Source organism: Miniopterus schreibersii (genome assembly GCF_964146895.1).
Source record: "Miniopterus schreibersii genome assembly, chromosome: 6".
NCBI lineage: Eukaryota > Metazoa > Chordata > Mammalia > Chiroptera > Miniopteridae > Miniopterus > Miniopterus schreibersii.
In genome coordinates this window covers 71683958-71711591 of record NC_138107.1, presented here as the reverse complement: position 1 = coordinate 71711591, position 27634 = coordinate 71683958, and the positions used below count along the sequence as shown (strand labels likewise).

At 42.5% G+C, this 27634-nt stretch overlaps 1 protein-coding gene across 5 annotated transcripts in view; it reads left to right on the top strand.

Moving 5' to 3' along the window:
• Nucleotides 1-14279: 14279 nt before the first annotated feature.
• The window catches only part of SLC2A12 (solute carrier family 2 member 12), a 50476-nt gene continuing 37121 nt past the window's right edge, over nucleotides 14280-27634 (top strand). For 2 of the 5 annotated variants that reach the window (XR_013998979.1, XM_081139886.1), the window contains exon 1: nucleotides 14384-14691. Coding sequence is in view for 3 of the 5 variants with exons in the window: in XM_081139886.1 (XP_080996012.1) it covers nucleotides 14577-14691 (115 nt within the window). In the remaining 2 variants the exon portion in view is untranslated. Of the gene's footprint in view, nucleotides 14692-27634 lie in introns of all 5 variants that reach the window. The other 3 variants (XM_081139887.1, XR_013998980.1, XM_081139888.1) reach the window with 3 other exon arrangements.

Genomic DNA, 27634 nt, shown 5'->3' with positions numbered 1-27634 from the left:
GCCATTGTAACCAAGGCCCTGGCACCACTCTAGGTCCCCCTGGGGGAGGCATTTGGGATCCTCACCAATTGTGGCATCAGAAAACCATCTACCTCCTCCCTCAACTCTCAAAGCCCCACTTGAGGAGGGTTGCTTCTGGTTCTTCAGCCTTGTACTAGATTGAATAGTGCCCCCTCCCCCTGAATTGATGTCCTTTCTGCAAACTCAGAATGTGATCTTATTTGGAAATAGGGGTTTTGCAGATGTAATTAATTAAGATGATGTCATACTGGAGCTGAATGAGTCCTAATTCTATATTACTGGCATCCTTATAAGAAGAGCAGAAAAAGATGCAGACATAAGAGAACACTAAGTGGCAATGAAGGAAAAGGTTGACATGATGTGTTTACAAGCCAGGGAATGCCAAGAACGGTCAGCAACTACCAGACACTAGAAAAGGCAAGGAGGAGCCCTTCCCTGGAGTCTTTAGAGAGAGCATGTCGACAACTTGATTTCAGATTTCTAGCCTCTAGAACTATGAGAGATAAATTTCTATAGTTTTAAAGCACCCAGTTTGTGATGCCTTGTTACAGCAGCCTTCAGAAACTAATATAAGCCCTCAAACACTGTCCCACCTTCCCTCTGGTTATTGTATAATTCAGCACAGTCCCCCTCCATCAGTTTAGACTTTGGCAAAAACAAAGGCAGGAAGCAGCTTGTTCTATCAGGGTCAGGTCACTGCTGTCTTCAGTCTGCTGCTGCTCAGGAGCCCTGAGCCCCGAGGCAGTGCACTCCAAGCCCTGCTTCCCTGTGGGAGGCCAGGTGGGGAAAGGCCAAGGGTGAGGGACACACTCAGAATCTCCATAAATTATTTATGTGAAATTCATACAATATTTGTAAAGCTGATGAGGGGAAAATGTTCTTTAGTGAGTCTTTAGATTTAAATTTTTTTAATCACCAGATATATTTGGACCCCACAGATCTGGTGTCATCACACACCAGTGAAGGGCTCAGACTCAGAAATAAGCACAAAATATGGCTTCAGCCATTCAAAAGAACTCTCACAATTCTGTGCATGTTGCTCACAGGAGAGGGACAGAGTTGCTCCTTCCTTTCTCAGGCTGAGAGCCTGTTTCACTAGATAGATGCTTTGGGGGTTTCTGTTTTCCTTTCGCCTGAGGTTCCTTCTTAAGTTCCAAGTATAGAGTGGAGATGTAGGGAATGTGAGGTGCAGGAATGGAGAGGGGTGAAGAGCTATAGCCTGTCAGGCCTCTCTGGCACTCAGCAGGCTGCTCAGCCATTAGAATTTATAAAGGAGGGAAAAGACAGCCTCGAGGTCCCCAGGCAGCTGCTGTTCTGCTCCGGTCTCAGACCATTGCCTTAACTCCCCACTATGTAGATGCAACCAGCTGAAATCTTTTGCCAAATCTGTAGACAGTGTAGACATCAAGAATAACAACAGCTCAGAGGCACAAGACTGGCCTCACCTTATCTTCATCGCCACCCACCCACCTGCCTCTGGATCCTGGAGCCAACTCCTCTCCAACCCTGGGCCTCCAGCAGGAATTCTCTGAGCACATCCATGCCTCTGTAACCACACAGGAGCTTCATTTCTTTAATATGACTTTTTCCCTAATTCAGGCTAGCCTTGTCCAGTCTAATAGCCCATAACTCACTTTTCAAGCAGACCTTTCCACCCTTGTACACACTACAGGTCTACTTCCATCCTTAATCACTAGGCCCTTAGGACATCAGATTCTGGCCAGCATCAAATGGTCTTAGGAACAAAGCCTCAAGCCTAGTGACCACAGAAATAGTTTCAATCAAACTAAAGATAACATCTTGACCTCAGTCATGTTTCAGCCCCAGGCCCATGAAAGTGGAATGACCCTACCGACCACACACTCATGAAACCAGACAGAATGACGCCATGGCTGACATGAGGATCTGATTCAATGATCAACTACTCTATACCCTGGCCCGAACCAATCAGTAGAGCCCACGACCTCAACTCCCTTAGTTACCATGATTAACAATTTTTTCCTATACACTCTGTCCCCATGTGGGCCACCAAAGAGCCAGGTTTTAGCGCACTGACCCACCTGTGTCTCCGGGCTTGGTGCCATTTTGGTAAATAAACCTTTACTTTTTATGCTGTAAACTCCTGTTTGCATTTTATTGGGCTCTGATGGGCACAGGCAAATGAACACCCTTTAGTTTGGTAGCACCTCTCCTCCCTGAACTTTTCTTCCCCAAAGTCCAAAAAAAAAATAATTTCCCTACTTCCTCACCCAGTCTCATCCCTTACTTCAAAGCTTTTGTTTTTTGGTTTCTAGATCTGCTCTTTCTCAGTATGACTGTGGAAATTTCCACCTGCTTCCTGGAGTTGCATCTGTATTCCTGAGGCGTTCACCTTCTTTACGGCAACCACACAGCAGACCAGCATTGGCGCAGTTGCTCAGGCCAGAGGGACTGAGTCTGGCACTAGAGCACCTGCCAGACATCCAGGGACCAGTTCAGATTGAGCTTAGTCAAATGTAGTCCAGTTGCTTTTTTTTAAAAGAATTTTTATAAATAGTAAGTTTAGATTCACAGCAAAATTGAGCAGAAAGTGCAGAGATTTCCTATATTCTCCTGCCTTCACTACCAACTTCCCCCACCAGAGTGGTACATTATTATGAGTGATGAACCTATATTGACTCATCACCACCAGAGTCCAGAGTTTACATTAAGGTTCACGCTTGGTGTTGTACATCCCATAGTTTTTGATAAATGTATAAAGCCATGTATTCACCATTATGGTATCATACAGAGCAGTTTCACTGCCCTAAAACTCCTCTGTGCTCTACCCATTCATTCTTCATTCTTCCCTTCCCCAATCCCTCACAACCACTGATCTTTTTATTCTCTCCATGCTTTTGCCTTTTCCAACAAGCCAATAGCTGGAGTCATACACAATATAGCCTTTTTATATTGGATTATTCTGCTGAATATATGCATTTAAGGATTCCTCCATATCTTTTCATGACTTGATAGCTCTAAATGCTTTTTTTTTTTTTTACAATTTTTCCAATATGAGATGGGATTTGGGCCTGCCTGCTCCTCATGGAATCTTCAGGTCTCAAGTTCCAACTCATGACAAATCCCCTCCTTTCTATCTACCATAGATCTATTTTAGAACAAGAATTAAAGACTGTCATAGGACATGCACATTAACATGGTTATTTGAACTTAAAAATCAGTTTAAATATTTCCTGATGGAAAATCAGTATTATTCAACTGTTTGGTGTGACACTAAAGCCTATCATGATATGTGACAGATATTATCCACAGACCGAATCTATAGTTTCTTGCTTTTAATGAATATATTTAAAGAATATATACATTATTCAGTACTCTAGAAAATACAGACTTTGCAACTTTTTAAATTTATGGTAAAACATTTAGATGTCAGCTTTAAAATACATAAAGAGGTATAGAAGTTTTCAAGAGTTTTTCAAATTATTTTAAGGTGTACTTGAGCAAAAATGTTTGGGGGCCACTAGCTAGAAGTAATTTAATGAAGGAGCAAAGTCAGCTTCATATTTCACACATCAGTTACTCTTTAGGACATCACTGTCCAGCAACTCAATACATTCATTACCCAGAATAATCTAGAAAATGTTCCATCAGTTCTTACCTTATGTTAACTAAGACAGGGAAACGTAGAATATTGCATAGGAGAATAATGATTAAAATAAAATTTCTTTCAGAATGTTCATTAAAAAATGTATTCATCATCTAATTCCCTGACCGTGGCAAATCTGGCTATTCTGTACATTTTTAATTGCTTGCTGTGGTATTTAAATGTTTTAGCATGTAGAGGAAGAAATAGAAAATACCTCAGGGAATAGGCAAGAGAAAACTATATTTACTGGGCCGTGATGTTTATCTTTGTCTTGTTCCTCACTTGCTCCTTGATCTTGGACTTGTCAGGCCTTCAGCAGGTTTGATTGGAAGTGAGAGTTGTTTCTTCAGGGCACAGCAGCCCCACATCAGGTAACTTGGAGCTAACAAATGTTTTTGTAAATAATTTTAATAATCAAAAATATCATGAAATTAATAATTCTACCATATAATAGTTAATGGCTTCCTTTGTAGTTCCGTTTTTTTACTCAATAATGATTATGCATCAGAAAAACACTCCTTGTACACCTGTAACTAATATAAAATAACATTAAATGTCAACTATAATTGAAAAATTAAAGAAATATATTAAAAATTATATTTTAGAAAGAAAAAACTCTCCTGAGCCCTAGAAAGGCTCATGCTCAGGATAATAACATCTTTACACCTGAAGAATTCCATGAAGATTTCTTCCCAGAGCGGATGCTCTTCCACGCTCAGGGTAGCTTCAAGTGGCAGATTCAGCTTCAAATCTTAGCATAAGACGATGAAATAAGAATTTTGGAGAGGAGGCCATTTATGACTGAAAAGGAAAGTGTCCTTACTAAACAGTATCTGGGAGTCTGGAAAACTGAAAAGATGGTCGTTGGATGTAAGAAGAAGAAAGAAGTTTCACTCAAAGGCTTCAGTCTTTGAGAGCCACATTTAGAAAGGAAGGAAATGAGCGTCAAAGGCAGGTCAGGCACAAGTGCAGTGAGCGTAGTCAGGCAGCCCGGAAGAGCCTCCCATTCTTCCACTGGGGTGCCTTGTTCTTTGTTCCACCCTCGTCACTTTGCATCGTACTAAGCACATAGTAAATGCACAATAAAGATTTGTATGGATGGGTGGACGGATGAGTCCATATTCCCTTTACTCCAGGCCCAAGGACACCTGGTCAGGCATAGACACAGCACAAACAAGTAGCCGGAGCCACAAAAACTGAGCATAACAGTTGACAAAAGCAATGCCCAGGACTGATGCTTTGCCCTCTCTTTTCCCAGTAGACATTGGCAGCCAAACTGCCATCCCCTCAGTCCCTTGCAGCTGGGAACCTGCTCTTCTTCCTATCTATCAAAAGGGGGCGGCAGAGAAGAGAAAAAATTCAGATTTGAGGCCTGCTGTGAGCAATGCCATCCCATCCCACAAGTATCTTAATGAAGATTTCCCAAACTACGCCTTTCTAAAAGTGAATGAAATTTTTTGGTTTTTAGTGGATAAATTAAGAGCTTGAAAGTAAAGAAGTTAGGAGAAATCTACATTAAAACTATTTAGTGTCTATACTTAAAATTGAGATTTTTATCTTTGAGATTAAGATGTTTTTGATGACTGAAAAACAGCATACAATATGGAGAATTTCTCAAACTTTTTAAATGATGAAAGAGCCCTCTCATTTTTTAACTCCTCAGAATGCCTATTAACATCTCAAAGGACACAAAAGCTCTGTAGAAGACAGATTAGGACGTTGTGTCCTAGCAAATTCATTTCCTCCTTAATACCTAAGTTGATTCTTTCAACTTTAAAGTATCAGCTCTACTTGTTAGTGGAAAGACAAGGACTGCAACATGGGCCCCTGACATTTCACGAGTAACCTCTCATATAGAGCAAAAGCACAATGTACTTTTGGGACAAATTTGACAACCCATTATGGAGTCAATGTCAGCCATGAGAGTTATGTCAAGTATTATGTCAAGGTTGTGGTAATGGGATGTAAAGGCCTGGAACACCCAAAACTACAAGCTTAAGCACTTAGATAAGGACTCCAACTGGACATCAATATGAGTGAGACCTCCACCCCTCACGGGCTGGAAGAACTCAGAGCTCCAACCGCTCAACACTTGAACTTGTACCACAGGTCACACCCAGAGCCCTGCTGGACCCCCACTGCACCTGACATGCTGCCACCGTAGCCTCCTGGGTTGAGACTGACGCCCGCCTCACCAGAGACGCGCTCTGCTCACTTCTATCCCATAAGCTCCTCCTCTCTTATGTAACTTGTGTGTGACTCTATTGGCTTACTGGGGAGTTCTCCCCTAATAAACCTAGCATTGTGGAAAGACACAAATGTGTGTGAGTGACTCCTTTGGAGGATATGTCCTTGCTCATGACACTTCTCTAAAGATGGAGGTTGAAAAATATAGATGTACCCCCAATCCTTTATACTTGGCACTTTCCCTTCTGACCTTCTCTCCTGGTAGGTAAGGCCAGACCCCAAGTTTTCATCTGAGAGTTTACGATCTCACCAGGGGCCTCCAGTTGGGTATGTGGCTCTGTGAAATATTCAGTCAGGTCATGCTATTGTAAAGGTGGAGGTTTGTGGACCTTTCTGGTTTATCACCACTGTATCAGTTGCCAGTCTACTGTCACATGCTGCTTCAGTTCTTATTCAGAAAGAGAGAGCATGATTTGAATGGATAAACAAATAGACTGAACATTGGTTCTCTTCTATAGTTACTATTACTGTCCTGTTGATGAATAAATTATATTTACATAGCACCTTAACAGTTTTTAAAATGCTTTCAAATACTTTTTTTAATTTTTTTCTTAACTAAAATCCTTTGAGAGAGTTTCTGTGAGGGAATGTTTGGACCCTGGCCAACACTAGCAAAAATGAACTTGTTGCTTGGCTTTGAAATGATTTACAGAACTGAAGGGAAAAATAAAGAACAAAGCCTTAGGAAGGGCAAGGGAGGTTCTGGAGAAATGGGTAATAGGAACCAGTGGATGGTCTTTTCTGGGTTTTGCCGTAGGGAAGGACTGACTTTTCCACCCAGATACAGTCCTGTCACCCGTCAAGACTCACATTCCAGAGATAGAACATCTGAATGTCATGGCAGGTAGTTACAGGTTACCCCTTGGCTAAGGGATGGTCCACCATAAAACGGCATGTAATTTTTCTAAAAAGAAATTATAAGAAGGTTGCCAAAAGAAGGGAGCTTGGCTGCTTGGCAAAAAGAATTAGTAGGTTAAGGCAAAGCAAGTGTTTGTCTCCCTATCTTAGAGTTGAGAAAACTGAGGGCTGATTTGAATTGTCCAAAGTCATGTGGATAATAAACAGAAAATCTAACATTAGAATTTATATTACTTTACTTCTGAACCAGTATTTTTTCTGTTATTACCTTCTACTTCTATGGAGCCCCTTGGATGCAGCAATAACAAAAGCTATCATTTATCGAGGATCACTGTGGTCAGACACTGTTCTAAATACTTTGTTAATTCATTTAATCCTCATAAGAACTCTATGAGATGGGTGGAATTATTTTCCCATTTTAGAGATGAGGAAAGGGAAACATAAAGAGTTTCCAGAGCTAGCAAGTGGTATAGTCAGAGCTAAAACTAAGACTAGTCCTAGAACCTACTTTCAAAATCATGTTGTAACAACACAACACAAGATCTATTTAAAGTTTTATTGCTCACACCCTTTTCTCCACCTTTTTTCTCGTATTTCCTTCAGCAAATATTTTGTGTGCAGCTCAAGGTTTCAGACGCCATGCTAGACTCTAGAGGACCTGCAGTGAGCAGGGCGGTCACAACGTGATCTCAAGCGTGTACAGTCTAGCAGGGAGAACAGGTTAGGGAATCGTCACGAGACTTCTATGCTCTATACCTAACCCCATGTCAGTGCTGCACCTGGGCTGTGGCCACCTGGGCCATGGCCACGTGGCCCAGCCTGGGGGACAGAGGTCAGAGAAGACTGAAGTAACTGGCAGAGAGGGATGGGGAGGGATGGAAAAGATCATACCACCCAAGCCCTCAAGTATCAAAGAGCTAGAATAAAACATAGCCAGTTCTCATAAACAAAAAAACAAAGCCCAAGATCATTCTCATGGGGCCATAGAGTTCCACCTCTCTGCTTCACTGTGATTTTGTTCTCTTGCTCTCTTTGTGCCTGGCTTTCTCTTATTTTGCATGTCTCTTTTGCTGCCTCTACCATAACTCTGGCTTGTACAAATTTTGGTCTGCCATGGCCTCGATCCATGTGTCCTATTAACCCAAACATTCACCATTATGGTAGATACAGTGAAGTGGCCCTCTCTACCTGCACCCCACCCTCCTTCTCATTAGGGAGATAAGAAAGCTACATGTCCCAGACTTTCTTGCATTGGGCTCTAAACATCACTTAGATGCATCTGCATGAAGGTAGATATGATGGGGTGGCTATTTCCTCTGCCTCTTTGGAGAGTTTCTGCTAGCCTATGGGATCAGGCACTGAACTGTGATACAACCAGTCTATAACTTAACTCAGAGAAAAAGATCCGAAAGAGAGGATCCTGGCCTATCCTATTGGTTTCCAGACCTCGAAAGGTCTGGTTTAGTTAGTTGTGCTGGGAGTGAGGTTGGGGCAACCACAGGGGTCAGGGGTGTTCAAGTCAGGAAGCAGTAGGAGATGGGTCTGGAGAGGTCAGCTCAACCCAGACTGCAGGGAATCACAGGCCACATTAAGAAATGTGGAAGCTGGTGAAAGGTTTAAAACAACTAGAAGCCATGTAAGGGACTAGAGTTTAAAAATAAATCTTGGCTGCAGTATGGAAAATGGGCTTCAGGAAGCAAGAATGCAGGCAAGGAGACCTGTCAGAGGCCATCATATATGTGCATGTGGGGGTGGGGGTGAAGTTAGAGTGTGGCAGTGGGGATGAAGGAAATAGATCAGGGAGATTTTTAGTAAGCACGGTCATCTGGAAAGAAGTCTATTCCCTAATAGATAAGACAGTGCCATTTAAAGGAAGATTATAATTTGAACAGCCCTATTAGTTGGCAAAATGCACCTTTGTGAAAATTAGATAAAGCCTCTGCTCCTTCATGATTTTGCTATTATTTTCTGGAAATTTTGTTTTATAGATAAATAAACAAACCTCTGCTGCTTATGAATGGGAATGGCCCACCTATAGTTGAGCAGTGTATATAAATTGTACAACAATATGTGACACCCCTAATTTTGAAGAACTTTTTTCAGAATTATATTTAGACATATAATATCATAACAACATTAAGGGAAAACGTGACAAAGAAGATGGCAGTGTCAGGATGCAAAGAGTTAGTAGTCTTAACTGACTGCAGTTAAATATTTTACTTTTGCAAACTTTACCGAAATGTATGATCGTATGAATGCATCGCTGGGCCCCTCCCAAGGCCTTGGAGGGGCCAGTGTGAGTGATGGGCCCTGAAGCTGAAACTATGTCAGCTTTGTGATTAATCCGGTTCTGCACACATAAGAAAGGACTCAGCTAGATAAGTTCAGAAACCAGCTCCAACTTGGAGACTTTGCAGTCAAAAATAATTCCCAAAGTCCTGCTCTGAGCTGGTCCAGCCACCACTGGGCACAGACCTCACAGGGTATATCTAGTTACCTTGAACACTGGCCATGGCGGCCAGAACCACGGTCACCGTCGTTGCTGGACTGAGGCCTGCAAATCCTGGTACTTTGTGCTGCCGGCTCCTGAGGCAGAATCCAGGGTGTGGGATCTGCTTGGCAGAGCCTGGTCCCAGGTGGAGAGGAAGCCAGAAAATAGACCTTTCCAGCTTCTGTGTGGGAGGCAGTCACTGTCCTTTGCAGGGCCCTCATCACTGACCGGAAAATAAGGCTACATGTAATGAAGGTAGACCAGAGCCCCCAAGCCAATAGACGCTGCTGTTGTCACACAACATTGAGGAACCTTTTCTGACATCATGGTCTAGAAGGAAGGATAGGCTAGTCATCGAATAACTAATGACTGCTTCCAGTCAAAGAGCATGGTAATAGTACTAAAGATTTAAAAATTAGAAGCAATTTATTTGAAAACATAGTTGATCAAATGGAGAAGGGTGTTCATTTTAAATAGATAAGCAATCCAGAAACAAACTCACAAAACTAATAAACAAGAGAGTGTCATTTAAAGGAAGATTATAATTTGAACAGCCTTATTAGTTGGCAAAATGCACCTTTGTGCAAATTAGATAAAGCCTCTGCTCCTTCATGATTTTGCTATTATTTTCTGGAAAATTTGTGTAATAAATAAATAAACCAACCTCTGATGCTTATGAATGGGGATGGCCCACCTATAGTTGAGCAGTCTATATATTGCACAACAGTATATGACACCCCTAATTTTGAAGAACTTTTTTCAGAATTATATTTAGATATATAATATCACAACATTAATACTTTTTACACATAATTAAGATTGGTCTAAATTCCTTAAGGTGATCTAAGATTACTATTGCAACATATTATTTTCAAATTTTCCAAGTTTCCTTCTAAATCTCTACCAATATGCACATAGATCTTAAAAAAGTATTGTAATGGTAGTCAGCATACAATTTTCTACTCTGATTTTCCCATTTAAATAACAGAAATAACAGGTTCTTACATTGCTATCTTTTACTTATTTACCATATAATTTTACATCAGGTGGACATAGAAATCATTTTAAGCAAACTTCTTCTGTAACCTGAGGAGCTTTAATCAATGCTATGATTGGTATTATTCTACACATGAGAAAAAAAAGTTACATTTAGAGAAAAAGAAAACTTTTAGAGAAAGGAGTTATTCAGGTAGTATAAACAGATTAAATAATAAATATCTTCCAAAAATCATACTAGGATGAGTATTTTATTGGAATATGGTTAATAAAATAGCTAAATTTGTATCTGGATTTTTTTTTTTTTTTTGGTCTAAAAATCATATATCCCCATTTGTGTTTACACTGTAATGAACCATTTTAGGAAAAAAATTCCGGAGGTACATTTTACATAACAGTGCAATAGGGTGCACCACAGAGAAGCAACAGGGTGTAGTGAAAAACATGTGGATTTTGGAATCAAGTGGACTTAGACTGCTGTGCTTTGAAATGTTATGTTGTGTGAAAAGACTTGCACAAGAATGCTTACAGCAGCTTTATTTATAATAGCGCTAACTAAACAGCCCAGGTGTCCATCAGTAGGGAAATGGGTAAATAAACTGTGATATATTCACCCATGGAATACTATTTAGATATAAGCAGAATGAACTACTAACCCACACAAAACCATGGATGAAACTCAAAATTCTGCCTTACACAAGAGCACACACTCTATGATTCCACTGTATGAAAAGCTGAACAGGCAGAGGTAACCCACATGGCAACTCATCAGAACATCAGTGTTTCTAGAAGAAATTTACTCAGAAGAGACATAAAGGAACCCTCTGGAATGACGATATTTTTAACTCAATAGGAATTTGGATTATACATATGTATGAGCTTCTCTGAACTCATATAGTGATACCCTTAGGATTTGTGCACTTCATTGTTCATAAAATGTCTCAAAGGAAGACAAAGAACTTAAACAGCTCTGAACTCCAGTTAATGATACACACACCAAAGTATTTCAAATTACTTTGACATGCACAAAAAGTAAGATACATCAGTGGTTGGATGGTGGGGTTGATATAGAGATAGCTGGGTAAAGAAAACACTTAGTAAAATGTTGATTATGGAATCTAGGTTTTCCTTATGATTGAAAATTTTTATGCTAAAACATTGGAAAGTGGTTTTTGATCTGAGAGATGTTCCATAATTTCTAAGGTGCAATTTCTGCAAAATGGACATAATAGTATTTACTTTACAAAGCTGTGAAGTTAAAGAAAAATTGCCACCAAAATAAGCCTGGTATATAGATGTTCACGCTGTGTGATGTCTGCTTGCCTTTTCTTTCATCCCCTCTTACCTGTCTCATCAGTTTCTAAGTGATGATATGTATTTTTGGATTTGATAGCAATGCCTATGGAACAAGTGGTCTAAAGTGGTATGTAGCAAAATAAACGGGGCTACAGGGGATGAATTGTCTATCTGCTGATTATACATTACTTGAGTGGAGGAATAGCTTTTAATGATGGTTGTGGCTCAAACTCCATGGAGGGGGGTCAGCCTTCGGTGAAAACTTATTCTAAAGAGATTGACAGGAAGGAGACAGAAAGGAAAAAGCATTATAAGCAAACCTCATATAGGTTTTGATATTAAAAAACTAAAATAAATAGTTATTCAGCTTACTAACGGCTCCATTGTGAGTGCTCATTTATATAAATATTTACTGAGGGTCTATTACATGCCTGGGATTGTTCTCAGAGATAGATGAGTGCACGAGACAGACATGTGCCTGCCTTCTTGGAGCTTACATCCTGGTAATGCTAAGTTAGTTGGATTTATAGGGATTGGTTTTTTAGCCAACAAATATTTACTGACTATTTACTCTATGCCAGGCACTTGGAATATCATAAAAAATCAAATAGACATAGTCACATGCTCTTGAATCTCACTCTAGCAGATCAAGTAGATTCAATAAAATCATTGTGTGTAACTATAATAAATACATTATAAGTGTGCAAAATTCTGTGAAGGGAAAGTGCAGAGTTATTAAGCAGATTTAGGCAGGAGAATATTCTGCTTTAGGCTAGGTAAAAATAACTTTCTTCCTAAACTTTTTTCTGAGTTAAGAGAGTCAAGTCGGCACAGAGCAGAGATCGGGATAGCCAGCGGCCCATATCAGGCAAACAATGGAATGTCAACAGAATTTGGCATTGTGGTCGGCAGCATTGTTCCCTTAGTCCTTTTGATTCCTTGTCTAGGAGTTCCTGTATAGTTGGCCTCTGGACAGCAAAGTGGGAATTGTTGAATTACTTCTAGCCATTGTAATGAATTCTGGAATTAGGTTTATCTTTTGCCTGGCCAAAGACTACAGCAAACACCCCAACACTTCCATGGTGCCAAAAAGCTGCTGGAGACACAGAGCTGGAATTAAAAACAAAGCAATTATACAACTGATTCATTGCAAGAACATGTCCCCCAGCTGAGATCATTGGTTCTGAACAGAAGGAAGATAGAAGCCAAGAAAATTTGGAGAGTTGATGAGAAATATGTGTCTCACGGAAAAAAACTGCTGCTCCTACAATTGTAACACATCCTGGGCACAAATAAAAATGAAACCATCATCGCATTATGCATTCTTTAGTGGGGACAAGCTGATCTGTAGGATTCTGAACTGCCCACCTCTTCATCGGGAGGGGGCTGGGCTATGTTTGGAGACTTCCATTTTTCAGCACTATTAAACAGACATACAATAGGTGCATAACAACTACTAGTTTAATTATTATAGGTTTGTTTTCATTTGCTACCTGATTCCCTGAATGATAAGAGAGAGATAGAAATATCTGGTGATGAGCAAAGGAAACGTACAAATTATAAATTAATTTAGAACTGTGTTATGATCCGGCCAAAATACTGAAAGTGAGTGCTGTGTGGGTTAGCTTCCGCCTCTACCAGCACAAATTTGTCCAGAGGAATGACTAGTCTAAAAGCCATATTTCATGGCATCTTCTTAAGGTCAAGATGGGCTGAAAATGAAATCAGAGGACAAGGCTGGGATTTTAGAATATAGGAGAGTTATAGCATTAGACCACCTGGCTTCATGGTCTCAGCTTCGCCACTGACTAGCTGGGAGACTAGGCAGGTTTCTCACCCTTTATTCCCCCTTCTGTAATATGGGCACCTAACTCACAAGTTTTTCTCAAACGAATCCTTTGAGTTCATGCCCTGACCACAATTTCTGGCACATAATAGGTGCTCCATAAATTGTAGTTTTCACTCCTAATGGTTTTCTAAAATAATTCTAATTTCTGCTCAAGATTTTTCAATAAATATGGTTTCTGAACACATAGCTGAAGGCAAACCGTCATAAAATTCTGTAAGACGTTTTCTACAAATATACTCACAAACCAGGAAACATCCTCTTTTTCACGGCCTGATCTTGTTACAGATTATATGGCCACCACACCCACCCAACGGGGCGCTTGTCTGGCCTCTCTGAATGGGAACTAGCCTCCTCCTGCAATCGGCTATCACACAACCCGGCAGAGATTTAGGGTCGGTTCCCCTCTTAAGGACGACTGTGCATGCATAACCTGCATTATTTTGCTGTGATCCGAGGGGCACGGAGTCCAGAGAGCCTGTGCACTCCGGGCGTGTGCATGCTCGGTCTCAGGCCTTGGGGAGGCGAGCACAGAAGGCTTTCACCTAGAGTGAAATCAGGCTGAGCCCATAAAGATGTTTTATGCTTTGTGTAAGCTGCGAAGTGTCATGACTCTTGGAATAACAACAGCCGTGCTGAAGATTTGACACACTTTCCCGCCTGGTATGCGTTGGCATAAACGGTCCCTGTCCCCGCAAGAGTAACTGACACCATCCGGGAGGCTCCGGGCCCTCAGCGCAGCCAGCGCCTGAGTCTCCGCGTTTCTTCTCTGTGTCTCTTTCCAAAGGTGCAGGGACCCAGCGAGCCGCCCCCCCGCCCCCCCCGCCCCCGCCGCCCCCGCCGCCCCCGCCGCCCCCCGCCCCCGCCGGCTCGGGGCCCGTCTCTCCGGCAGCCGCTCCGCCCCCGGAGCCGGCTCCGAGTCCGCGGGGCGCAAACAGCGCGCACAGCCGGGGAGCGGCCCGCCCCCTGCCTGCGATAGGCCGCTGGGAACGGCAACAGCTGTGTCACCGAGAAGGGCAAAGCCCTCGGAGGTAGAGACAAAGTTGGTTACAGATCACACCGGCTTTGCCCGAAGTTGTGGTTTTTTTTCTTTTTCTTTCCACCTTCTTTAGCGGGCGACATGGGGGCGGTGACCGCCGCTGTCGCGGGGGGCAGCCGGGGCGGCTCGGGGCGGAGGGAAGGGCTGTAGCTTCACCATGGTCCCTGCTGAGAACGCCGAGGGCCCCGGTCCGCTGAACCCCAAGGGGACCCCCGCCGAGACGGACGGCAGCGACGGAGCCCGCGGCCGCCGGCACCCCCCCTGGGCCAGAGGTAAAGCGAGGCCGACGGGCTGAACTCGCTCTCTCTCGCGTGTGCGTGTGTGTGCGTGTGTGAATGCGTGTGTGTGCACGTGAGCGTGTAGGTGCACGGAGAGAAGGGGACAGGGTCTGCTGGGACGAGTGACAAGGAGCTCTAATGTGAAGATTGAAGTCCCACAGATTGCTAAGCTGGGTCCCCTCGATTGTGCTGACGGTGTAACGTGCCAATGTTTTTTCATTTGGGGACAATTCACCGGCAACACAGTCACATATGTAAACACACACACGCACCCACCCACCCACGCACCTTTTCACTTGTCACAAATGGACAATCTGTAACAAGTGGACCTGATAACCACCATTTGTTAAATCAGTATTTTAAGTAGGATTCACGAAATTCTTAGTTACATAATCAATGAACACACCTTTGCTTTTTTAAGTTCGCAGCATCTGTTTGTAAGGAACTGGAGCTTTATGCCACTGGGAGCCTAAAACCTCTGCTTCCGTGCTCCTGCTTTCTTTAAACGCGGCCCTCTGAACTGAGGCGTAATGCTTTTTCTCCTGGAGGTGGAATCTGCTGAAGTTTTCATTCATTTCCGTTGTCTCGGCTACACCGAAGCTTTTCTCCAGTCCCACACTTACCAGCCCCACAGGCGCTCTGACACCTCGGCGGCCTCTGCCCTTTCATTCGGGTTCTTCTCAGAAGCACAGAGACAAACTCGTGTGAAATGAAGCCGGGCACAGAGTACAGCCTCCTTCCATCCCTCCCTCAGCTCCCTCCGCTCCTCCTAAGCGCGCGCACATCCCCAGGCCATGCCCTGGAATTTCATGGATAATCCCAAACCCGAAATGACAGGAGAGCGCTCGCCTTGGGTGGGTCTTTCGCACTGTGGGTGCGGGCTCCAGGGACCCATTCCACAGCCTCCCTCCTGGGGGCACAGAGCGGCCTTTCTCCCTGTCCTGCTCCTTGCTCAGCCTTCTGTTGATTTCCCACTTCCAGTCAAGAATGAGTAATACACGGGGCCATCTTTCAACATGGCCCAGCTCTCTCTTAAGCAGAGCTTTCTCCAAGTGTGTTCTCCGGCCCCTGAGGCTGAGAGCAGGCAAGGGAAACTCGTACTGGGGGGTGAAGGGAAAGAGTTACAAAGTTCTCTCTGAACTTCTGCAGGATGGAGCTGAAGGGCAAACTGAGGCAGTGACAGGCACAGAAAGGTGACCTCAAATAGTGTCAGTGATAATGACACAGAGATGAAAAGAAACTTTTTCCTGGAGGGGCCTCCACTGTAAAAATTGAAAATTGACTATTTATTATTGATATGGCTTTGAAAGCATAGTGTATTCTGAATAGGTTAAGTCACACAAGTTCATAGTTATCCCCAGGGAAGGTAAGATGTGTATACATTTGCAAAAGTTGAATACATACGCAAAATATAAAGTGCAGCTGTTTATGTTGTTGAAAAGAAGTGATAAGTGAATAGATACTATAATTTTTTTTTTTTAGTGAAACTTTATTATGTAGAAGGGGAAGCCTAAATGTTTCCGTAAAAGTTTAAATGAAATCAGCTTGTTTCCGTAAAAGTTTAAATGAAATCAGCTTTGATTTATGGTACATATAGTTCGTATTTAGATGAAGCCAAACCTTTTATTATGACTTTTGTAATTTTTTCTAAGTTGTAAACATCTCTTGGTACCAAAGCTAATTATACATATATATGTATATAATTAATGTGTAGTGCAGACTGACTCTGTAGTTTTGACAGGTTACTTAACCTCAGTTATTGGGATTATATTTTAGTATGTTTGATGAAAATGTTGAGATTTAATGAAATAATATTTGACAAATACTCCTTTCGACTTCTTTATATTTTTAAATTTCCAAGTTTCATTCAGAGTATTTAAAATATGCTTAATAATTATCACACAATTCCTGCGTTGAAGGTAGCAAATTTTTCTCTAGTCCTGGATGGAACAATTAAAACACAAGGAGAAATGCGTTACACAGTCAGGACAAGGTAATTAAATCATTTGAGATACTGAAAAATGAAACAAATGTCCTAAGCTCTGTGACTGCACCCCCTTAATGCTATTACACACAGCAAAAAGTGTTGACAGTTCTTCCTTGACCAACCTCTTTTAAGCTGGAAAGAATGCTTCGTTTCAATGACTAGAAGATAATGAATTTAAATTCATTTTCAAAAATCTATGACTCAAAATGGGTGCATTTTAAGTAAATTTTTCAGTGTTCATAGACATGTTATAACTGACTTCATAGGGCAGGGTTGAGCTCAATTTGAAACCCTGGTGCCTAGAGCCGACAACAGATATAGGTGAATTGGGAAACCTCTGCATGGCCTTCTAGAGCATCTCACCTAAGCAGGACATGAGGCCAGAAGATGTGTGGTTGGCCCAAGTTCATGCAGTGGCTGGTGCAAAGCTGGCCCTGGCCATCTCTGGCCTACACCTAATGCCTGTTCCTTCATCTCAGTTGCTGGGTCTCCTAGGCTCTTTCAGTTTCATGATTCAAACACCTGGCTAGGGTGAAGATTTCCTTAAACCTCTCTTTGCCCCACCAGCACTGCTTTTTCTTCTTGGATCTGCCCTAAAGAGCAGAAACCAAGAACAATATTCATTGTATGAGTGCAGGTTCTCAGCACTGCAGGTCGAGCTGATCAGGCAGAGAGGGCTGCACTTCATGCTCCCTAAGACTCTTCTAAATCCCAGATGCCACAGTCTGAGATTTAATAAATGCACACTTCCACTAATCAGATAAATACTCTAAAGAAATCTCAAATATTTTTAAGGCTGTGAACTTTTTACAAATGGAAGCTGAGTAGGTGGTCAGTACATAAAACAGGTAAGCATGGCCAGCTCTAGTGGAAAGAGGGGAGATGGAGAAAGGAAGGCCCTGTGTCCTGGCTCCCTCCCTGCTCCCTCCCATTCCTTCTAGCCCTGAACAGGCAGGCTCCTGGTTGGGGATCACACTGAGCAAACCGCAAGCCCATCACTACTCTGGTTAGGCAGGCCATGGTTTTTTGGTTGGAGTATATTTACAGTGTTCTTACTGAGTATTGGACTCCCAGATTTAGCTTAACCTGGCCCCTTGAATTCAGTCAGGCCCAGCTTCCTTTCTCAAGCTTCCTTGGGCAGCCTGAGGGGAAGTCTACTTGTAGGAGACTTTGGGGAACACACTTATCCCCAGGGAAGAGAGAGTCAGGTCAACCAGCTTGATCTAATATCAAAGCTTTAATTATGAGAGGAGCAATTCTAACAACAGACTAGCCACTTTAGGAAGATCCAGGTCAGGGCCATTCCCAATTTTCCAGACTTTCCATATATTAAAAAGAGAAGTTACAAAAAGTCTAAACTTGAGGTTTTTCATTACTGTAAGGCCTGGACAGATGGCTTCTTCAAGATCTAAGAAGCGAGAAAGCTCTAAATAAACATGGTAAGAACTGTTTCAGGACAAACTCTGGATGGTGTTTGGTTCACCCAGATCCCTTTTTTTTTTTTTTTTTTTTTTTTTTTTGAGAATGAGCAGCATTCATTTGTGTGGAATTAAACCCCTGAGTTTCCAAGGTCTCTTCTCCCTCTGTCCCTCCATGAAAGAAGTCCAGCTGTGTCATTAGCAGAGTAGGATGAAAGCCCTTGCCCAAAGTTTCTGTTCCATATTTACACAGTTCAGTCCAGCATCAGGCTAGCTAAGCTTGTGTTCCCACCTGCAGTCCTTCAGTCCATTGCATGTGGGGTCTGCATGGCCCATGGCTTCTGGGATAAACTGCCACTGCCCATTGCTGTCCTGGTTGCAAACCTCATGGGGTCCCTTAAAGTTTAGGAGATGCATGCCCCTGGGGAAGGGGAAAGGTACGGGTGTGCTCTTGGGAGGGAAAGAGCACTGGCTCACCCAGATCTTAAAGAGCTCTTGTTCCACTTTAAGATCATGTCACCAAGAAGGGCAGAGAGGCTGCCACTTGCCACAGACCACCTCTTGGCTGCCACGGCAGCAGCAGACACACATTCATGGGAACCTGTGGTGGCAGGTCTTGGCAAATATGGATGAAGGTAGGCCAAGGAGCCGCCAAGCAGTGCTGCTGACCTGGATTGACTGAAATTAGCTGGCAGGCACCAGGGAGCATGAGCTTGTTTTACAGTCAATGTCTACTCTGGTAGCTCAGTGCCCCTGTTCCAGTTGTTAATTATTTTAAACATTACTCTTCTCTCAGTAAGATTGTCAGCAGTAGTTGAGGCCTGGAGATCCCAGGAACAGGCCTGATGGTAGCTGATAGGACCCTAATATGAGCTCTCGAGACATGTTCTTTGTGAATTCTCAAGGGATTACTTTCTAGTGGTCTAGATCTTAGAGTAGGTGGTAAAAACAGAACTCAAAATACAATGAATCCACCCTGGAGCTGCCTAAGGAAATGTCAGTTTACAGGTATATATAAAAGATAAGTCAGCTGATTTAAAAATGTAATTTTTAATTGCTATAGCTGTGCAGGATTATATTTTTCATTCAAGAATAGTTAGCTCTTAAGCCTGGTTTTGTAGGTAACATTTTCTCAACAGGAGTAATTCAAGCACTATTTTGCCTCAGGCTTCAAAGAGTTCTGAGAGCGCCAAAACTCCCTCCATTAGAATGCAATTAACTTGGGCTTCTAAGAGCTGAAGCAGCTATTTTCTCAGATTTTATGAGCAAGAACTGGTTCTATAAGATTCTTAAATAGAGCTGAGTTCGGGCACCCTACTTCAGTTTTGTTTCTCATAAACAGTCTTCCACAAGAGGATGAGTTGTTGAATAAAATAAGGGAATGAAACAATGTAAAAGGACACCAAGTTATGGTCACGAGAAAGGAAAAGTTGGAATGGGCTTATTTGACCTATGGCAGCAGAAAAATAAATTTTCCTTTTACCTTTCTAAGTTCTGGCTTGACTAATAAATTAACATGAAACAGATTAACAGCAGAAAATGACCAAATTTATTACATATATACATACGGGAGCCCCACAAGAATATGAGACTGGAGCACAGATGAGACGGTTGAGGCTTACATGCCACCGTCAGCTAAGGAGGGAGAGGGGTGTTGTGGTTTGGGACATCACAGAGCAGGAAGGCAATTCATATGGAGATGAAAAGCAAAGGTTTGGTAAATAAATGTTTGCTGGGCCACATTTAATAGTGGGACACAGAGAAGACTGATCAAAGGGGCCTTGCTAGGTTCCTCTCTGTCTGTCACACCTAGTTCATTTTAAACTGTGGTTGTCTATGATGGTAGTTCTCTTCCTGGGTCAGGCCCTCTCTCTAAATTCTTTTAGGCAGTTAGGGAGAGGTCAAGGATTTTTTCCTGAGTCTTTCTTTTCTTAAAAATAACCAGGTTAAAATAATCAATGTTCCAAAAGGCATACTTTGGGGTACCAAACCCTTTTTCCCCTCAGACCAAAGACCATGTAAGGATGATTTCCCATCCTATCTTCCCTCAAAAAGTACCAGTTTCAGATAAAGGCACAAAACCTGAATTCACCGCCCTCCCAAATATTTCCCAGCTGAAACTTTGAGTCAAATATATTGCCTTTATAGTAAATCATAAGTTCATATGGATTATTTTCTATTTTAATTTGGTTCAATGGTATCATTTTCCTTCCTATGTCACAGCACACTCATTTAAGCATTTGCTAACTGTGATATACTAATTTTTCCATACAATTTAACTAGAAGCAATAATAAGACTAAAGTAATTTATCACATTATTCTAATTTTAGGAGGTTTGCCTTCATGCTGTTCTGCCAAAATATCAGGAGAAAAAATGCATTCTTTTATTTAACTTATAGGAGCATGTTTTTTTCCTTAAGTAAATCAAGTGCAATTTACCTTTAAACTGTTAAATTGTGTTTCCCTTGGAAGTAACGGCTTCTCAGAAACACATATGACTCAGGCCTGCCTGGCATTGTTAGGTTCTGGAAGTGTTAACTATGTCTGTATTATTTTATCCAAAATGTTTTGCTCTTGCACACACCTGTTGCCACACTTTGTGGAAGTTGGAGTCAGGAGCTCTGTGCAGTGCTAACTCTGCATTCCCACCAGGGATCACACACATGTGGCACAAGTGCCACCATCTTGTGCCACCAAATTCAGATGTAACCTAGAAAATGCCTCAACACAGTATTCACAGTGACCATCCTGCTGACTGCACTGTCCACCCAGATAAACCTCTCTGCCATCTATGTCTAAGATAGTGCTGGCACATGGTACATGCTGAATTGTTAAATGAGTTAAGAAGTGTTTGTTGAGCTGAACTAAAGAACAATTCAACAGTACTTATAGATAGGCACGGTGCTGGATACTTCAAGGTAAAAAACAAAACTAAGATGTTACTCATGTCTACAGAGTTTACCAACCCATGAGAAAGGTAAGAATCTAAATAACTACAAGACAATTATTTAACAAATTTTGACTGTCTACTAGGATTCAGACATAATGCTAGACCCTGGGTCCAATGGTGAACAAGAAACACCCATGCAGATGCTTATTAGCAATTGGTGGAGAGAAACAAGAGATCAGGACGCCTACAATGGAGTGGGTGGCCAGACAAATAATATTATGATAGTGCACAAGGGACAGCTCGGCCAGTTTTCAAAGGAGCTTGGAAGACAGTGTTGCTAAGCTGAATCAGGAAAGTATAACTGAGGCCAATAGATTTACAGAGAGCATTCGAAGCAGAGAAATTAGCTTGTATATAAGTTTGGAGAAGAATGTCACCTTCAGGGAACTGCAAATAATTTTGTATGATGAGAGCACAGAGTTCAAAGAAGGGAAAGAAGATGACAAAGGAACCTGAAGATGTATGCAGGGCCAACAGCGTGGGCCTTTGTGGGTTAAGTACCACAAGAGGAGGAATCCTCAGAGAGGATTCTCAGTTTCAGGGAAATCAAGAAAGTTCCTGAAAGCGATGGTAGTATTGACAGAATTAGGGAGTCTTGGAGAACCTCACCTGCAAGTCTCCAAATCCTCCAGCTTTATGGGCCCATCATTCTTTTACCATTTAAATAAAAATAACTCCAGCCCCCCATAAGGTTAAATTCACATGCCTCTTTGCCCCCCACTCCTCCTCCTGCCTCAGGGGACTTGTTCTTCTGATGGCTTCTTGAATCCACTTCCTGCTTCCACCGGACCCCTGCTCTGCCCTTCCTGCAGCTAGGCTTTTCCCTGTGCTGAATCCGTATGTGGCCCCCTGTACTTCATATACTCAAATGCCATTCATACAAGCTCTTTGTAGGTTTTTACTGATGATTCGAAGAGGGCTCTAGTACAATTAAGTATTAGCTGGGCCCATTCTTAAAATCCTCTTGTCAAATCCACAATAAGGAATTTCTTGTAAACCAACTTTTAAAAAATCCACAGACCTTTTGCCTATTGTTCCCTTGTGTTCTCTCCACATCCCCCACCCCCATCCCACCCCCCACTTGACAACCTGTCCTGACCTTTTTTCTTATTTCTGGACCTTGTAGTCTCCCTCCCTCTCTCTGTCTCTCTCTCTCTCTGTCTCTCTCTCACACACACACACATCAGCATTCTGCCTTTATGTTGTGCAAAACATCTTGGCGTCTCCTCCTTCTCTCCCCCCTTTTCCTGTATATTATCAATGTGCCATCCAGGCATTTATTTTTAGTAAATAAAATGCTCTTCCTAAGAGTTTTATAGCCACAGGCTTTACAAAGTTATTTATTTTCTTCCCATTTCACTTCCCTACGTAAAGAATTTTAAAGAACCAAGGCTGATTCTCAACCTTTTTTAAGTACACGGACTCCTTTTAAAATAGTAAAACAAGTTCAAATTCTCACATAGTAGTCTTCACAGTTTTTAATTGACTAGAAAATATAAAATGACAGAAAGCTACTATGCAGTCACTAGCACTTTGAATTTAAAAAAATTATCACATTTACATGTTTAAAATCTTGACGTACAGATATGTATGTTACTTACTACTTTTTCCAACAGTCAGTAATCATTGATGGAATGAAGATGCTTTTAAAAGACCTTGTCAATTTTAAAATGTCCTATACTGACCACATCTCATATGCGTTGAGAACCTCCACCCTAGAGGTTTGTTCTCCAGATTCACCCCTTTTAACTATCTATTGAAAATCCCCACAAAACATTGAAAGAGATGAAAAATTATAATAGCATTAAAGTCAGACATATTTGCCAATGAGTTCTGACTTAATCCTAAATAAAAGGCAAACATTTGGATGATGTATAAAATAGGGCAGTAAAATGTTAGATTTCCACAGGCTCTCACTGTGCATCCCTCGTTGAAAGAATGTTCACCAGCCAGAGAAAGAGAAGATGTCTTCATAGCCCCTAGAGCCGCTTACCTAGGTGGTCAGAGTGCAATTCTTCCCATCCTGTCTTGTCATTATTCTTTTTCTATATCTCTTCAGGAGCTACAATTTCTAAGATTTCAGCAATCTTGGGCTAGATAGGAAAGAGTACTCATTGCATTTTGAGATATGAAATCAGTGTAAGAAGGGGCAAAGCCCAGAGGAGCCACTGGAATGGTGCAGTTTTGCATGTACTGTTTTTGACAAGCAAAAACCTACAGGCTGCTTTAAATAATGCAGGAATAATATCCCTTATTCAGAGTCAGGAGGTCAAATAAATTTCTTTCTGAGTCCAGTGGAGCCACACCAGAAAAATAACTTCTAGCTGTGAGAAATTTGGCTAGCAACTGTGCACATCAGTTGCTCCTCCAGGTCTAACTAAGCGGAGTTTGCAACTGCAACTGGGTGGCTAGAATGAGGTCAGGCACAGCCAACCTAACAGCTGTTGCAACTCCCTTCTGACTTTGTGTCTTTCCTACTTGGGGAACTAAAAGATTCAGATACTCACTTCTAAGTCTCTCTTGCAGCCAAATTTGACCATGGATCCCACTGGTTCTGGTCAATGAGACATTAGGATGACTTTGTTAGAGAAGAAAAAAAGTTTTCCTCAATCCTCTTAGGGTCCCATGACGGATCTGAAAATAAACTGACAGAGTAACCAGGAGAAAAGCATCCAGGTTTCTTTAATATAAGTTTGATGAGGTGTGGGAGTCTTCATAAGGAAATGAAGACCCAAAAAATCATTGAACTTGAGTATATTTATGCCAGGTTTGATGTAGAAATATGATAGATGAGGGAATGTGAGATAAGTGTAGTAAACTGGGAGAAATTTTATAAGACCTGCTTGTTCGGATTCCTCTTGGCGTCTCTTTGGAGATAAGATCGGTCCTTTTCTTCTAGTATAGGGAGGGCACTTCTCACAGGGCTTTATGACCCGCTTCAGGGGGAGAGCGAGGGGAAGGCCAGAGGGACCCTCCTGCATCTGCCATTTTCTTAAACTCCTTCAGTTTAAAATATCCAATATGCCATGGTGCCATATTTTGGAGCATTGTGTCCTGAATCTCATTATCTTCCAAGGTACTTCTGGAACTTTCCTTTCCTGATAAAAGGAAAGGTCTTGCCCTAAGACTTCTTCCATTGTCTCTTGCCTTTGGATCTGGTTGTGGGCGAATCTTATGCTTAATGCTATGGCAGCCACCTGGCACCTATGATGACAAGTCTGGACAAAAGCCAACCCTCTGAGGAGGTGGGAACAGAAGGATGGCCAGAATTCTTGGAGACACCAACCTCAACTTGGTCTTCTCGCTAATTAATCAATAGGTGCCACAGTGTTTGAGGCCCTTGTTTGTCAAGCTTGGGGTTTCTTGCAGTCCAAAACATCACCACTGATTTGTGGGGACTGTGTAAAGAGAATGCAGCAGATCTGGTTTGGGGCAAGTATGTTTTAAATACAAAGGCAATGCATGCATTCTAAGATTTCTTTTTACAGGAAACATAAATTTTGTAGAGCACCTCATTTGTTTTCTATAGTTTTTTTAAAAATCAACTTTGAAAAAAGAAATGTAGGTCAACCTCTAAGAGTAAACGGAGGTGAAGCTGGAGCTCTCGCAGAACCAAATGCAAACAGACCTAGAGAAGACGCGTAAAGAGCGTGAGGGGGCTAAAAGTGCAAGAGAAGAATTGTTATCTGAAATCTGTGATGTGGAGGGTAAATATGAGAAGTTATTCTAGATGCACATGAAAGGACGAGGAGAGAGAGATAAGAGAAGAAATGAGTATATATAACTAACGCTAAAACAATTATTCTTAAATAAATTGGGAGAAAAGTACCCCAAACTACTAGAAGAAATCTTTTTTGAGTAAAAGAACTCAACTAGTTGCAGAAAAATGTAGAAGAAACAAGCACTTTATCTTCATTGAAGTTCCACATTGAAGGAGGGAAGAAAGGAAGAGCAGTAGAGAAAAGCCTGGAAATCGTACATGTAATTGGGCAGAAAGGATAGTTTAAAACAAAGTAAAATGCAGGGAAGTACTAATGTGCAAACTTAAACAATGTCTCCTGTTTAAGCACCCTGAGTCAATAAAATTTAGAAAAAATTAGTTCCAGGAAAGTGTGTCTGTGAAAGTACTACTAAATCAAACCTAGGATTGGAAAAATAAAAAAGAAAGCCAGCAAAGCTCCTCTCTTTTTGTCGGAGAAAGATCCAACAATGGTAGGTACGGAGAGGCCCAGTAGTCTTGTCTGAGTTGCATTGTATGCTAAAGAAGGAACTGACTTACAGGGGAGGAGGGGATAGCAGTTAAATAAAGGCTGGGACCCAATATATACTACCAGGTGGGGTGCCACGCATGGCCCAGGGACAAGGGGCAGCACCTGGGACCTTTGCCAGCTGTTGGAAGCACCACAGCTCGTCTCTCCGCGGGGCGGGACGTGCCCTCTGGGAGATTGTGCGGAAGCTTTCTGGTTAGGTCAGCGCTCCTCCTTCCCTCCTCCTTCCTGTGACATCCAACACTTCTGCCGAGCTCTTGCGACAGGTACAGTGTGGGACCCCCCCATACAGACACGTCTGCTCTCAAGAAACACCCAATCTAGGTGGGAAACAGATGTAACTGAGTATAACCCGAGGTGCTGTAAGGCCATGCAGTAATGCTCACCAAAGAGAGGGGGTCTGGGAAGGTTTCGGAGAGGAAGGGATGTTCCAGTTGGATCTTCCAAGACAAAGCAGGTTCCCTAGGCTCTGAACTAAGGGGAAGGGCACGCTGGGAGGGGGAACAGCGCGAAGAGAAGCACCAGTCTGGAGAAGTGCACCGAATTTTCCAGAACCAGCATGTGGTACCTGAGACTGCAGGGGGATACCTGGTCCACTGAAAGGGGACTGCTAAGTGCCGAGTCAGGGGTGATGCACTGGGTTGACATTTAGTAAAATATAAATACACGAGTGACAATGAAACGCTTTATGGTCTGTGCAATGCTTTTCATGTTAGCAGGCTCGTAATAATAGTGTTGAAAGCTTTATAGAAACGCTAACAGTGTGCTTTTCAAGGCTCGGCATTTATGTAAACATAAGTGTCCGTATGCTAGCCATTACATAATACTAGGTATTAAACTTAGTCTGCGGACAAAACTGTGCAGAGGAGGGGACCAAGGGTGGGTATTCTAGAGTGCTGCTAGCATTCATCTATTTATTCCCTCAATAAACATTTTTTGATTGTTTATCTGGTGCCAAAAGCCAGAGGCAGGAATACAGATAAAAGTAAAGCAGAGTCCTTGGCTTCAGGGGGCTTTCAGTCTAACAGGGGATGACAAACAGGTGAATAAACGAATCCCTTAAAAAGTGGCAGGCACCTGAGAAACATGTTTCATGCACAGTGGAAGCAGAGGGGCCTGTGGCTGTCATAGAGGAGATGGCACTTGAGAGGACTCTTGAAAGATAGGTTGTTATTTGGGGAGGAGCAGAGAAAGGGGAGACCACAGCTGCAAGGACATTTTGGAGCTACTGCAAGTTTTTCTCAAGCCAAATAATAGGGGTGTCTTTTAAACTTGTGAAGCCTTCACACACAGTGGGCCAGGCCATATAGTTCCCTGGCCGCCTGCCCCAAACAACCTGGGCCTGCACGCCTTCCACTGCCGTGGGACCGAGGCAGCCGGCCAGTGTTTGTTGTGTGCGCATTATGGACATACTCTGGAATAGGCATGTAATAGGGGAAAAGAAAGCAGGCAGAAACTCAAATATTGTGGAAAAGTTGAGTGTTTCAGTGCATTCCACTTAGTTGTGGTTTCATCTGAGTCACTGAGAGCTGGGCAGACAATGCGGCTATTGTAGTGGCGGCTGCAGTCTCATGGCTTCTGGGGGCTGCGTGTCCTTGGTGCCCTCACGGAGGGTCTCAGTGCCCTTGTTTGCAAAAAGCCTCCTGGCTGTGATCTCATCTTTGATGGGAACAGTTTCGCTCCATTACCTTAGTGAAGAATCCTTATTGCATCATCAGTTTGCTGGTCTTCTACCGGAGCAGCCACACAGGCGGTAGGCTTGACCCAGCAGCCCGTGGGGACCGGCTGCCGGGCTCCAGACAGTTGCCACTCCTGTGATGTCCAAGAAGGCTGAGCATTCCTTATGGCACTTTTGGAGAACACAGGGATGTCAAGGAAGGGCCCCTGTAAAGCAAGGCCATGAGCAAAATGGCTGGGAAAGCTAAACTTCATCGGGAACATTAAGTGCAGACTGCTTGACTTCAGGGTTGGTGTTTTGTTTAGTTTTGTTTTGTTTTTTGAAAAGGCACTAATTGTGATTCCTTACCCTGCTCTCTCCTTCAGCACTGGCTGCTTCTCCTGTCCACCCAACTGCCCCAAACTCTCCCATCGTGTTTAGGCCAATAGAAATCTCACCTTCCTGCCACATCCTTTCTCTCCTGTTCCCTGACAGATTTCTTGGAAAAGTTCTCTTTCCTTTTTGGCATTCATAGGATAACATCTTGCTTCTATCATCAAAAATAGACACAGGAAAAAGCCCACTCTTTAGGTCTCTCTTTATGGTTTTTATGTGGTAAAACAGCACCAGGAAAATTACCTGTGGGGAAGTTAAGAG